The 15,112-nt window shown below is 38.8% G+C and overlaps 1 protein-coding gene across 6 annotated transcripts in view; it reads right to left on the bottom strand.

Moving 5' to 3' along the window:
- si:dkey-172j4.3 (diacylglycerol kinase delta) overlaps nt 1-15,112 on the bottom strand; it is an 83,956-nt gene that overhangs the window by 12,592 nt on the left and 56,252 nt on the right. For all 6 annotated transcript variants that reach the window (XM_015351392.2, XM_015351395.2, XM_015351391.2 and 3 more), the window contains 13 exons: nt 14,288-14,396; nt 12,786-12,925; nt 11,840-11,921; nt 11,104-11,195; nt 10,533-10,632; nt 8,494-8,725; nt 7,287-7,388; nt 5,956-6,049; nt 4,995-5,102; nt 4,538-4,634; nt 2,591-2,698; nt 895-1,008; nt 59-193 (listed from right to left, as the gene is read on the bottom strand). In XM_015351392.2, the coding sequence (XP_015206878.1) occupies nt 59-193; nt 895-1,008; nt 2,591-2,698; nt 4,538-4,634; nt 4,995-5,102; nt 5,956-6,049; nt 7,287-7,388; nt 8,494-8,725; nt 10,533-10,632; nt 11,104-11,195; nt 11,840-11,921; nt 12,786-12,925; nt 14,288-14,396 (1,513 nt within the window). The remainder of the gene's footprint in view (nt 1-58; nt 194-894; nt 1,009-2,590; nt 2,699-4,537; nt 4,635-4,994; nt 5,103-5,955; nt 6,050-7,286; nt 7,389-8,493; nt 8,726-10,532; nt 10,633-11,103; nt 11,196-11,839; nt 11,922-12,785; nt 12,926-14,287; nt 14,397-15,112) is intronic.

Here is a 15,112-nt window from a genome sequence, read left to right as displayed (position 1 = left end):
CTTCAGCTGGGCTCTTTAGCTGTTTGCTCCTCCAGGCCCTTGTGGAACCTGATCCTACCCTGTCTCTTGTGAGCATCTGGGCACGGTTCTTGTGGATGATCTTGACAATTCCTGGGGGCTGAATCCAGGCTTCGCCATCCACTTGCACAGGAACCCCTTCGTCTCCCAGGATGGTTATCTTCACTGCTCGGCACTGTCAGAAAACACAGGAGTCAACAGGTTGACAAAAAGCTGAAGCCCCACTTGTTCACACACGGGCAGGCCGAACACACTTTCCTTTCTTCGCATAATGCTGAAACCAGGTGGGCATCCCCAGTTTTAAGGGTCTCTTGTTTTCATTTCCATTATCCTTATCAATTAGATCAATTTTTTTTTTACAACTCAACCACTATTTTTAGGACTTACATAAAGGTGGTCCATACAAGAGACACTACTTACTACACTGGCCCACTGTTGTCTTCATTCTTGAGAATAAAATGGAATCAGCTATTTTATCAGGGGAAGGGGCACAATAAGTGAAGTAAGTGATAAGACTAACTAATTCGCTGCACTTTTAACACTCTGTCTCATCACATTTTTCAATAGCTTCAATTGCACTGTCAGTATTTTATAGGACTCTATGTAACAGGAAATTACCGTGGTTCCAGAACTGGAATCATTAGCCATTCTAGGAGTCAATCACTGAAAATCAGCAAAAGTAACAGAAATGGTAACTGTGTAGTGCTGCTTTTAATGTTTCTATTACAGTAAGGGGCAATACTGCACTGTACAGAGGCTTGACTTGACTCACTAGCTCTGGAAGAAGGACAAGTCCCAATACATCTAGAACACACCTGGACTGAAGTTTCTTGTGCCAGTGTGATATGTGGCAGCTGCTACGATCTGAGCTCTCACCTGTGCTATGCGATGATGTTGCAGATTTATTACTCGGGACATGGCCATCTGCATGCTCCCAAACACTGCCACTACTTCCAGCTTCTTGTCATCAAAGGATGGGGCCCCAAAGTTCTGAAATAATGAGCATGTGTTAACAGTGACAAGGCTGCCAAGACCACTGCCAAGCTCCTCCACTGAAAGGTTTATTTAATTAAACTTAAGAGTAAGCAAACAAACAGCTCATTCATCTCTGCCCCCAAATGCATTGCATCTGTAGCAGACGAAATATTTAGTGTTGTTTAGCTTTAATGTCTAGCTTGCTGATATTCTGTCTGGTCAAGGAGTCAATATTAAACATGGAAATGAGATTCGAAGCAAATTGGAAATTGTGAATTTGAACATTGTATGAAATATTAAGGAACACAGAATTGGACTTTCCTGAAGACAATTATTTCACTTTCAGAAGAATGGTTACAACTGACAACAGCATGCCATTTGACAGCATGCAGGCTAATTATCCAGTTATTAGTGGCTAACTGATCCTTGAAACCCATCTGTGCCCTTTAAAATCATCATGATTTCTAAGAGTAGCAGAAATTAGTTTTCTTGTAGCGAAATGCAGCCAGCAAGAAATTTAAAATAATGCAAGGTGATTTGTGTAGCATAGAGTTTTAATAATAATCTACAATTAAATCAAAGTGGGTTTTACCGGTACTGTATACAACACCCCAAGAAAGACACATAAGGATTTCCATTCAAACATAAGTGTTTCTGAACCAGTGGAGGCCTGCAATATTGAATGTATTGGTATAAATATAGCAAGACTATTGATTTTATTGCAGAGACCACTATCATGCAAACCACTCTTCAGCAGACATCAATCAGTCCATTATACAGTAACTCTGCAGCCTCCATTACATAGGATAACGTCCTGGTGTATGAGACTAGAACAGGAAGTAATTTATTCTGGTTATGGTACAATTAGACTTCTCAAGTATTATTTACAAATCATGAAACACTTCAGATAATTCAATACTGTTGTTTTTAACTATAACAGGCCAAGTTCACAAAGTCAAATCAATTTAATTGCAACTTAGTTAAACTCTTTGCTAAACACAAATCACAAATTTGCAACAAGGGAAGGTTTCAAAAACATTCAGAATTCATTTATAGTGAAGTTATAGGTATGATCTGTTGTTTTTTTAAATCTCACAGTAGACATACAAACCTATTAACCATGTGCGACACAATTAAGTTGCCAGTGGATACAATTAATTTTAACACCCATCTTGCATTTGTTTGCCTGAATGTCATCCTTACAGTAAATATCGCCTGCAAGAATTTCAGATTTATTTTTAAAATACTCTGGAAGAGAAAAGCCAAAGGCTATCACCCTGAATCTTCAGAAAGGCAGAGGATTTGTTTTTAAACAATCGAGAGACTTTCAGTAAGTAAGAATTCCATTGAACCAGTACATGTACCGGTTACATATGGCAATAAAGTTCAAGTTCAAGTTCGATTAGATTCTGGTCGATTTCAGAAGAGATGTGTTTAATGAGAAATGTTCAGCTGATCATCCACTAGAAAGTCATGCAAACAGAGACAAGTATTAGAAAAAGCATGAAACGCTTTAGGCAACATCGTGTAGGACAATAGAATCAATGAGGCCCACCAAGCTTTTAAAAGTGAAACAGAAAAATTAGAGGTTACTCACATTGTCCTCTTTGGTTCCCCCCCAGAAGTTGATTCCCCCAGCGTAACTTGGGATGTTGAGAACAGCCAAACCCTGGAGACTGGGCAATGACATAGGGACTCCATCGCACTGTGAAAACACACATGACAGAGTGCCAGGCAAAATTAATACTAAATCCTTTTTGATAAAGCGCATTTCTATATCAAAGACAAAACAAGTTACTTACAATCAAGGGACAGAATAGCACATACTATATAAAAATATGATTTAAAATCTGACATTCTAAGCATTGCATCCCGAAACATTAAGTGTGTCATAACTACATGCAGGTAGCTGTGTCAGCATGTGTAGGCTGCAAAGCTATTACAAAGCTCTTACAAAGCTATTATAGCTGCTACATTAATACAGTATACACAGAGCCATGTCATTCCTGCATAAACACAACAAGAGTTTGCAATATATTCTGCAGCAGATATGGCACACACACTAATGAAGGCACAATCTAACACGACACAAAGTTCAAAATAAAGCAGAGACAAACTCCCCCGTGTTTAGGAGCTTGGCACTGAATTTCACCGGGGCCTGATGCAATTAATATCCTGCGGTAAACATGTGGTATTGGGGGTTGACAATCTGACTAATTCAGAGTCGGAGTTCTTAAAAGCCAGAAATGTCTCTGTAAAGCAATGTCTTCACTGAATACACATAAGTCTCAGTATCTCAGACTCTACAATATCCAGAGCTCAATAAACCCCACATCACATTTTACTTGATAGTTTTTTTTATGAAATAAGAATAACAAAATTATTTTTTGATGTACAATTTTTTTTTTTATAAAGAACAGCAGGAATATCAGGACAAGTGAATAATAAAGTGGCCATTTCAGTGTGAGCCATTCAGAACCACAGTTCTGGGCACCATGGCAACCTCAGCACACACAGTACATAAAACCACAGGAAGCAGACTTCTCAGCGCTGTATCAAGACAGAAATGCCGCTTTTTTCTCTGAAGTGGTGATAATTTGTCCCTTGAAAGGATTAAAATCTATTACAGAATCCTTTAACTGCAATTTAGGGGGCTTTCAAGCACCTTCGGGTTGTTTTTTAAGAAATTTGTTGTATTTCCTTTGGCATTTTACAGAAAATAAAATGGCTCAGTACTAAGTCTCCTGCTGGGCTTTTCTGTAAATAGATTCCTAGAACTGAGAGGAAACTTTGCGTACAGCACCTTGTAAAAGTATTGTCCCCCTTTCCGATGATGTCTCATTTTGTTGAATTAATAAGATATACACATTTGTATACATATTTCTAATTACATTGTGAAGTCTCTCAAATAGGCAAAAGAAGAAAAATTCCAGCAAAAGCAAAAAAAACTAAAATATGTTGATTTATAAGTATGAACATGAAACAAAAAAGAAAATTTCTATTTCCTTGTCAGCTGTTTTTTGAGAATTAAATTAGACTTATTTTTTAAAGTATTTGCTTCTGATAAATTTTAGCTTGTTGGTTAATTGAGCAAAACGTTTAGTCTCTTGACTAGAGGAAACTGGTCACCAACAACATCTAATGCCCATAAAAAGTGTTCAACCGGAACATCAAGTTTTGATTACAAATATCCAACTACAAAAATGTATACAGTATGTAATTTGTAATTCAACAAAATAGGAATTCATTGGAAAGGGGAAAATACATTTTTACAAGGCACTGCATCTATTGTTACTCTACATGCTTCTTTAATTTCACACAGATTCATTCATCATAGACAAGACTTCCATAACAACTTAGGATAAAGTAAAAAAAAATGGAACCTGAGGTGCAGTAACTTATGGGTGGTTTGCCAGCTGTCTTGTGACTGAGCAGCAGATGACACAATATCAGCCCTTGAGTTTAGAGAGCTCTGAATGACAGCTGCTGAGTAGATTTCACTTAGCTTCTCTGCTTGGTGGGCTGATCCTGTAAAGGACTATACCTCCAGCTGTACACGTTGCTCCAGGTTCTTGTAGGTCTTTTGAAGCAGCTCCTTGGTTCCCAGCACTCCGTACCACATCATGTTCTTCGTGCGACTGCTGTGAAGAACAGTAGAGCACAGCGCAGCTTGCTGAGAAACATCTCTTACTGAATTACAGCTTCTCAAAATGAGGCAACCAGCATGACAGGACATGACGTTGAAAAGCTGTCGTAAGTTCCCAGATGTAGCCAGCATTATTTTAACATACTTGTTCGCCTGCTGGTACATTGAGGCGGTGTGAATTAAAATTTTAAAACGATCCACACATGTGCCATGTTTCTGTCTGAACCAGAAATCGATTGGCAAATGACATGCCAATGTTGTATAAGAGTAGTAACACTGTGATATTTACATCAAGGCCAGCTGCATGTATATACACCATTATGGTGCCCAAGGAGCCCATCAGATATACTCTTACCTGCATTTTTTTGGATGCTCCTCCCTTTTGTTGTTGAATTCCAATGAAATTTTGGCATCCAGCCCAATTCCAAAGTAGTTGTTCATGACACATTTTTCAGTGCATTGCCTAGAACCAGAGATATGCCTGAATATACTGTGCTGTTCTGTGATGTCAAAGATGATACATACAAGATAGATGTTCTTAGTCTATAGTGTCATCAGAGCATTCTAATTATCGATAGAATATACACAGAAATGACTGATACTGTATATATACAATGGAATCAGAATAAACTCTATCTGTACATATTTTCTGAAACCTATTCAAATTGAATCAGAGCATTTACTTGCATAAATGAGTTTCTGATTTAGGGCTCCATAACTAGTTATTTCAGGCCTCTTCACTGCCTCATAATTATGACTTGATATAGTCGGTTTGCAATTTTGCTTTAGTTAAAGTCAAATGCATCAAATTCTATTACAAGTAGGAGCTCCAATTTCAGTTATAAAATGTAAATTGTTGCTTTTTGCCATGTACAGGATATCTACAGTACTCTTGTTAAAATACTGTATCTGAATATGGCTGGCTAGACAAGAAAAGCTTTCCTATATAGTGTAACCAGATGTTTTCAAAAGCTCTTCAAGCATAACTTTTTACCACACCTAGAATGTTTCAATTGTATTTATTTCTCAGGCAGAAAGCAAAGCAAGAATTTCCATTTGGTGTTGTGTTCCACTGTGTTCTGTTGTTTATTTATAACTGCCTGTGAACAAATGAAAGACCTAAACAGAATTCCGTTGTTCTGATGAAGGTTTGAAATCAATTAGGAACAATATATAAAATCTCCCACTGTGGTGAGAACTGTCTTTGGAACTTTTCCAGACCCGAGGATCACCTGCCTCCAGTGTCTAGCTGTTTCAGGTTAATACAGGTCTGTCTGAATGGGAGAATTCTGTTGCTTCACAGCTCCTATTCTTACATGGAGTTTGGGTCCTCAGTGAAATTATCACAGCTAAAGCTTTCTGACTTTTCCAGGAAGATGGAAGACGTGGTCGAAGACACCGTTCCCCGGCCTGTGGGAACAGAATAATAGAGTGTTTGCTCAGTGAAAGATGTAATGTTGAAGTTGTGCATGGACACAGAACCACTCACTGGAAACTCCATGAAGACTTCTCCCTATTAAACATTTTGAATAGTTTGGTTTGTTTGCTCTCTCAGGGTTCAGGTTCTGGATTATTTAAAAATGGCATTAAATAAGTGATAATTGCATTTATTCATGCTAAAGAAGCTCAAAGCTCTTTGCATAAATTCTACACATATACTGTAGGTGGGGCCCCACTTCACCCACCATCTGCAGATGCATCCACAGCATCCATTCTGCTTCAGCAGCCCCACTACACTGTAAATTACAAAGTGCATTAACAGCAGGAGGGCTGACGTAGCCCAGATTGTACAAACCCAAAGTGGAATTCAGAGGGGACAACAGTTTTATCACCCCTGCTCAATCCAAAACTACTTTGAAGTTTTCATGATCAACCACTTAGGGAGTCTATTTAATATCTCATCCAAAATAAGAGCTAAATGTTCTTAGTCAGCATACTGGAGCACTGCAAGTTTTGGTTGAGGGGGTAATGCAGATATTACTTCCCAGAGTGGCATTTAGACAGGACAGTGGGGTTTAATACCTCCACATTTACAAACGGCGCCATAGGATGTTTAATGACCAAGTGGTGTTGGCTCAGCCTTGGTTTCACGTTTCATTCCAAACAACATTACCTCCTAGACCACAGTGATCTTGGTCATCATACTATTGGATTGGATACAATTAGCTACGGGGAGGGACGCAACCTGCTGATTTATGAACATCACTTACAGCAGCTGCCTGGGTTTCTTGAGATGGTCTCCTATCCCAGCAAATGGCCAGGTCCAGCCTTGCTTATTTTCTGAGATCTGCAAGGACCAGGCTACAAGGTCCTAACATCACTTCCAGACTGGAAACCGCCATGCTTCCACTCAACAACATGAAGATAGTTTTTGGAGTACCTATAGCATACATACTACCCCATTGCACACTAAGTATACTGTAGATAATATCTTTGCTGGAGCAGGTAGAGACAGTATGTGAGGCTGTTCTTGGACTTGGGTTGAAGACAGATTGTTAGGATATGACAGAGGTTTCTGTTTGAAGCAATGCTGTATTTAAGAATTAGGATAGAAATAATGTTAGCATGAGCAATGTAAACTTTTACTGTATGCATATATGAAGCCACTTGAAATTAGTAAATGAAGTGAAGTACAAGCTATCCTTACGCTGCATATCAGTCTCTTTCAGATCCTCGCTATTCTCTCTCTTCATTGAGGAGGAGGAAGACATCCTGTAGACCTGAGTGTGCTTGTTCTGCTCATCCACCACTGAGGAAGAGAAGAGAGAAGAGCACAGAGATTCTGTAAAAGCACACACTGTATTCTTGCCAGGAGGGCTCTCCAGGACGAGAATGAGAAATAGCTTCTTCACCCTCTCAGGGACACTAATTGTCTTCATAAATACTGTAGCAGTAAGAACCACTTCAGAGATGAAACAGCCAGGATGGTACAACAGTTTATTTACTTTTATTTATTTCAGTTTAATGGTATCTCTTAGAAATTAAGCAGAAACTGCCTTTTCAAGAAAAAAAAACACACAGATATTTGTTGTTGTGTATTCAATCAACTGAGGACAAGCTCAACTCTTGTCTCGGATCACCTCATCATTAAGTGACTTCTGAGTCCCCAGGCAGCTGTACTCTACTGCACACCTACAGTAGGCAATACCTGCCAACTGCTATTACCTGAGCATGTCTGGCTCATTACCAAAGCTTAACCTTATTATTTTATTTTGCTTATGAAAAGATCAACACATGAAGCCAATTTCCTTGTGTCGGCTTATTCTTTTAGAGATTTTTACAACAGGACAGGTTGTGCTAAGACAGTAACTATGGAGCCAAAAGCAGCTAGGAGGCACTGTTAATCAAGGATGCTATTTCACTTAACATTGGTTGCTCTTGCCCATGCAACCACTAAGTATATATATATAAAACCCACTAGGTATATATTAACTATAACCTACTTATGTTCTGAACTGTGAGCTATAGCCTACTTGAAACCCCTTCATTGGTGAGTAATTTCAACCATATAAGATAAGATCACTTTATTAGCCATATACAATTTCTTGCATTAGGAATTGGTCTTTTTCTTGCTTGCTCTCCATGAGACACACAGACACACAGACAAGGAGAGAAGCTTGGGGTCAGAGCGCAGGGTCAGCCATTGTACAGAGCCCCTGGAGCAGTTGGGGTTAAGGGCCTTGCTAAGGAGCCCAACGGAGTAGGATTCTTCTGCGGCCACAGGATTTGAACTGGCAACCTTCCAGCCACAGGCACAGATCCTTAGGTGATAAGGTTATTATAATGTTTCTCTGAATGCTGTGCAAGTGTTTGTAAGTGAATGCTTATATATATTAATGGAAAATAGAATATACCCTTTTCTGCTTGTTCAATGATCTGCCGGAGTGCTTTCTTCAGGCTGTTGGCTCTCAACATCAGCTGGTCCTTGGACTTGAAAGCCCTAGGAATGGGCTCTTCTGTGTTACCACTTTCTCCTGGCAGGACCTGTGGGAGGGGCAGGAGGGATCCAGCGGGCACTATCTCTGCCTCGGACTCCTCACTCAGCGCTTTTACCAGTGAATCCAGCTTCTCATTCAACAGCGCACACTGCAGGGGAAACAGTAAACACATTTATTCTGACTCTGAGTGGAGAATTGATAAAAATCTTCTATCCCAATATTTTTACAGATTAATTAGTCAATTTTTTGTACTGAACTGTTCACTCAGAAGACCTTTTATCCTGGTATGGGTTTGTTAGATTTAGAGTGCTGAACTAGAAAGGAACAAGTAGAGTTTAATTGAACTCAATTAAAAAGAAGTAGTGAGATGCACAGTAATGAACAAGGCTTCAACTAGAAAGTATTGTCACACATGAGAAAAGATCCACAGCCAAAACACTTTGCAATTTATTAACAATGTTTCTTTTACAGTTCAGGGTGGAATTAACCTCTACTTTTTGTATGTCATTTATGGTGAACAAATCTTAAAGGAATTCTCCTCAGTGTTGTAATCTGTCAAGAGGTAGCTTTTTTCAAAATACTATTAACATAAGACATGTTACAAATCAGAATAAGTCTTTTGGCTTTTTCAGCTGGTTTGATAGACACAAGCTAACTGATCCAATAATCTAGCTGATCCAGGCATTCCTGAAGGAAGCCTGAGTATCAGCTTTAACAATATAGTTGAGTCGTTTGTTCCATACTCCCACAATCCTTTGGGTAAAAAAGTACTTCCTGTTCTCAGTTTTAAATGTATTCCATATAGATTTTACTTGTGTTCTTCGGTTCATTTTTCACTGTTCATTCTGAGGAAGTATTCTTGGTTGACTTTGTCAATGCTTGGATAGTTTTGAATAATTTTATTAGTATTTTTCAGTTTTATCAAGTCCCCTTTAAAGCCTTTTCTGTTCAGCAATACAAAGGTTCAGTTCTGTCAGTCTGTCAGTGGAGGACATTCTTAATGTATGTTTGTTCTCTTCTGGACTGATTCCAGTTCAGCTATGTATTTTCTACAATATAGTAATAAAAATTGATTATATAACTGTATAATTTTAACATAACATCTCTTGATTTCAATTCTACACATCTAACTACACATCTTATACAGTCCTCGCCTTTTTGTTTGTCTTTTTATTGCTTCTGCACAATGTCTAAAAGATGTAAACAATGTATAAATATAAATACCTTATTCTTTTTTAATAAACAGCCTCTTCCATCTCAGTAATTATGGGTTTTACAGTTCATATTTTTACTACCTGCATGCAAAAACCTGTGCTTGTCAACATCAAAAATTATCTTCCAAATGACGGCACAGTTTCTAAGTCTTTTAGAATTTCATTTGCTGCTTCTATAGTTTTTTTATCCTTCTAGTTGTGTATCATCTGTAAACTTGACTAGTGTACACATTTTAGCTGAATCTAGGTCATTGGCATGAATTCAGAAGAATGCTGGTCCTGGCAAATATGCTCCAATTTGAGCATTCATCCCGTATCTATTTTCTCTGGGTTTGACCTTGCAAACTCAATTCCCAAATGCATTTCCCTGTAATTCGAGAATGATTTTTTTATGTAAAACATAACTAAATTAACAATGCTAAATTTAATACACTGAATTAAACTAATTTTGTTGAATGTGTATCTTCATGGAGATGGCAACAAGACCAACAGAGAATACCATCTACACCCATGATAAGACCAAGACAATTATATAGAAATACAGTAATAATGTTCAATAGAAAATGATTCTAATTTCCAAGCTTGCCTCTGCATAAACTTATTTGAATCATGTACTAGTAGTATTGCTCTGTTATCCACAGTTCCATTGTCTTGTGCTTTAGCTCTTCCACAAGGTGGATATTTCAATACGCTTAGTTATTTCAAGTTGATGGTTTTTTCACAGCTGCTGCTGTTTCTCACCTTTTTTGCCATCGCATCGGCCTCTCCCTTGTTCTCTGTGGCTTTTTCATATGCCTTACCCACTTCGGACACAAAGTCGTTCACTGTGCCACACAAGAACCTGAAGAACGACACCCAGCACACACAAAGTGAATGTGCTGCTCTTTCTAATTGATATGCCAAAGAAAACAATCAAACAGTTCACAAGCGATTCTTTAAAATGCATCAGTCAAAAAAATCAGTAAAAAGAAAAATCTTTTGAAAAAGTAAGTTCTAAATAATGTACTTATAACCCACCAGCAGTCAATTGCCACTTCATGTGACCCAGTATAACATTTAGGAACAATTGGCTATTAATTATGTAATGGAATGAATTGTCATCTATGCAAGAAATAATGAATTGCTTGACCCATTCAATGGGACAGGCTAAAAGCCTGAGATTTGAGTGCCTGAGTTGCAAACATTTTATTGTTGATTTGTTCATACACGTAAAATTTAACTAAACAGTTGATATGTGTAAACATGATAAATGGCACTCAATGCACATCTCACGATCCCTGATCTGCAGAAAGAGGGAATTTAAAAGACTTACTTTGCTGAGGAAATGACGTCAGAGTGTTTGTCTGAGTCCAGGATCTTTGTCAGGTGGGTAGCCACAGAGTCAGCATAGTGAGTCATCTGCGCCTGAGTCAGAAACAGTTTGCATGTAATTCTCTCTGAACTCCAGCAGTTTATGTGCAGCATTCAAATACAGACACACAACAGTCCTGTCAGTGCTTGAGTGTGCACAGCGGCCCCGTATCTGGGTGTGCACAGCAGCCCTGTCACGGTCTCAGTGTGCTCACCAGTCCTGTCAGTGTCTAAGTGTGCACAGTGGTCCTGTCAGTGTCTGAGTATGCACTGAGTATAATTTAAATAATTATTTTTCCTTATTGTTACCAACGGTTGACTTATAGTCACCCTTCAGTCACAGTATTGTCACCCTTCAAATCCTACAACAGCATTTACTAGTTTATTAAGAGATATCAGATTTAACACTGATATCTAGTATATTCAGTTCTGATTCTGATATAAATTTATTGAAAGTCACATATCCTCTCATGGCAACTAGATTTTGAGCAGCATTACTTTTAAAATCAAACGCTAAAACAATGACTGTTCTGTGATACTTGGAGAAACATTGGTTACTGAGCCATCAGCAGGTGTATTTGCCACACTCTTTTTCACTAATTATATGACCTCCTGAGACCATTGCCTTTACTGCAGTATTACCCAGCACCTTTGGAGATTATGGTGTTTCTGCTGACTTTCTGACTCTGTGTTTCTACCTGAAGAGGCGAATCATAGTTCTCCTCTTTAATGGATGGAGAGGACTGTTTCATGGGAACTTCATATGTGAGGATGCTCCACCTGCAAGGAAACAGTTATTAAAACAATCAAAGGAAGCAGACTCTAACAGCAGCACTATTCCTAGAGTACAGTCTACAGTGGGTGATCCATGTTTAAGGCATCAGTCCTTACTTAGGATTCTATTCCAAAAACGTTCCGTAGACCAAATGCAGTTGCTATCCGTGAGTGTGTGATTGTTTTCTGGAAGCTTTGCAGAAATAATATTTTGTGGGTTACGTAAAGATAAAAAACCTGTTTTAAACCTTTTTTGATAACCCAGTCAGACATTTAATTGCATTGGATATTCTTCAGGTCATGAAGTTTAATTAAATTTTTTCTACAATTATTGAAGCTAAAATACATTCAGATTCTGGACTACACAAATGTCAAATTGTTGTGCACAAAACGTCAATTAGAACCACTGCAATTGGTATTGTAAAAGCACAAATCAGTATACCTAAAGTGAGGTAGCAGATAAAATGATACAACCGTTTAATTCAGATCACATGCATATCCCCAACATATATTCTTGAGGAACAATTTTACAGTTCGCTGCTAAGGGCTTTAGTATAAAAGGTGGAGAAGGTTCTGTTACAGATGAATAAACTACACTGGCCTGTTGGCTGAGATATAGTCAAAGATTCACTCCTGGTCTTGAAGCAACAGCGCTGTAGGTTTAGTAAGAAAGATCAGAGATTCAAATAGTTCAATATGATCAATTTACCAATATATCTATCTAAAAAATTGATAATTGATTCAGCACCTCTAGTTGTTATTTAATAGATACAGGACCCAAAGCCTTAGACTTCTGCAGCCTTTTTTACAGGTATGAACCTGTCTGTTTGCACAGGGCAATTCTTCAAAAAAGAAACCATCTCCCGATACCTGTCCAGCATTTTCGTAGTGGCTCGTTCCAGCTTCTCTAGAATCTGCAGGAGCTGGGCGTCATCGTCACACAGTCCCCCCCAGCCCAGGACGCGTGCCAGATCGTTGCCTGTACCCAGTGGCAGCACTCCCAGCTGGCACTTCAACACACAGACAAGAAAGAGAAAGCATGGTGGGCACCAGTCGCACTGTGGACGATATAACTCACTGATGTCCACAACCAACTGTGACCTTCACAGAGCCCTACAGTAATCTCCTTCTGGTACAAGTACCTTCTCTAGAACAGAAAAAAAAAATCTGTGGAATATTAAAGACTATGAAACACTGTCTCTCAAATCAATTTCTGGGCAAATCATTTTTATCTCAAATTGCTTTCTCTGTACTCTTTGTGACGAAGGGCTGTTGCAACCCAGTGTTTCATGAACGCTGGTGAAGTCTTTCATAAACGCTCATTGTTTGCTTTTCATTCCAGAAAAGATAAGGTCTTTTGTTTATGTATCTATCTTAAGATATTATGGTAAATAGGCATTGTTGATTTATGTATTAGCTATTGAATTTAGGCATAACATAAGCTCCAGCTGCCCCTCGACCCTGAATTGGAAGAAATGTTTACAAAATGGATGGATTTATGTACAGTATTACCGGTTGAAGACCCAGAGTGTTGTCCTTGTCTCCAGTCTGTTCCACCATTTTGTGTGGATTTTCAGCCCCTGCCTAAACTCTGGTTTAAATTCAGGCTAACCTGTCCATCAAGAGGATGCAGGTGCAGTTTGGGGTATTTAATCTAGTGTAGTAAATTAATACTAGTGGTGTAGCAACTTTCTTTAGTCCTGATTTTTATGGTGTAACCTTGTTTTTGTTGTCACAGAGCCAAACTATGGAACCATAGGTCTATTTTTGAAGAATACCAGTATGAAACTTCCTTAATGAAACTGCAGTTTGTTATTTTGTTGAATGTTTGTCGCTCTCTTTTGAACTTTGAACTACACAAGAACACTACCACTAAATGGACACTTTTTCATCTGGCCTATATTTTTATGACTTCTGTAGCCACCCCTGGACTTACTGCCAGGTAGTTTAGTCACATTTGCAGAGTATCAGGGATGGCAACTAAGCATGTTAATGGACGCAAATCCATTTTAGGTGAATGGAACTTTCTGCCTGACACAAAATTCAAGTACTGCATAATCTCATTCAGAAAAAAAACAGATTCATAATAAAAAGTTAAAGCTTTCAAACTAAGGCTTTTTCTTATCTGCAGGGACATTATTTTCAAGCTGTATTTGGGAACATGTTGTATCATAGCCTAAGATAAACTTCAGATAATCTGTTTGAACCGTCAGCAGGAACAGCTAACTGTTAGCTAACAGTGTTCTTAAGACACGTGAACAGGTCGCCTCTTGGAGAATCTTGTTGCCAATGAAAACAGTTACTAGTTGTGCGGTGGCCGGGAAAAGTATGATCAACACACACACAGAATTCTAGTTCCTCCCCTGCCTTACCTGCTTGTGCAGCCCCAGTTTGTCCAACTCTGAGAGCACCCAGCCCACACTGCCATCCCCCCCGCACACCAAGATACGGAAAGTAACAAACTTCTGAAAAAGGCGCAGCCTAGGAAAAAGAAATGAGAATAAAGTCAGGTGCATCTTAAACACAAGCTTACTTCTTCATGAAGACTTCTGCAATTCTACATTTGTTGGATCTTTGGTCACAGAAGCTTTCTTGGACGTGTTTGTGGTGCTTTAGAACGATGGTAGTTTTAGTGTCCAGGTGTAGAACATCTTCTCGGACAGCTTTTACAGCTTTGCACATCTCCACCACCTACCTTAAACACACACTACTAGATATTAAGCCCATCACAATGAAATACATGTTCTTGGTGCGCAGATAAGCTCAGTCTATAGCACATGCTATTCAATTAGCCTGCAACATTGATACACATGCTATTTTATTAGTATTATGTCTTTATTCACGTCATCAACACGGCTGGGTAGATTATTTCATATTCCCACTACCCTTTGTGTAAAGAAGTGCCTTCTGAAATTAAACTGAAAATCTGGACAGAATCAGGAATGCTGCCTGTGCCAAGTTGAACAACTGGTAATGCTAACTGATAACATGGCTCTGGGTATGATGAGTCAAAGACAGCTTCAGCTCTTCCAGGCATTGGAAATCCTCCCATGCTAAGGCCATCTGTGCAGATGTGATAAGACTACATCTGAAGGAGTGGAGAACCAATTGGCTTGGGGCACACATCTGCCAAGACATTCAGAAATTTAGAATGGAAAGGTGAAAAATTCAAAGAGAGATTGCGAGGGAGAGACATG

The sequence above is a fragment of the Lepisosteus oculatus genome, chromosome 8 (genome assembly GCF_040954835.1).
Source record: "Lepisosteus oculatus isolate fLepOcu1 chromosome 8, fLepOcu1.hap2, whole genome shotgun sequence".
NCBI lineage: Eukaryota > Metazoa > Chordata > Actinopteri > Semionotiformes > Lepisosteidae > Lepisosteus > Lepisosteus oculatus.
The sequence above is the reverse complement of the archived record's forward strand: the minus strand, read 5'-3'. Positions and strand labels throughout refer to the sequence as shown.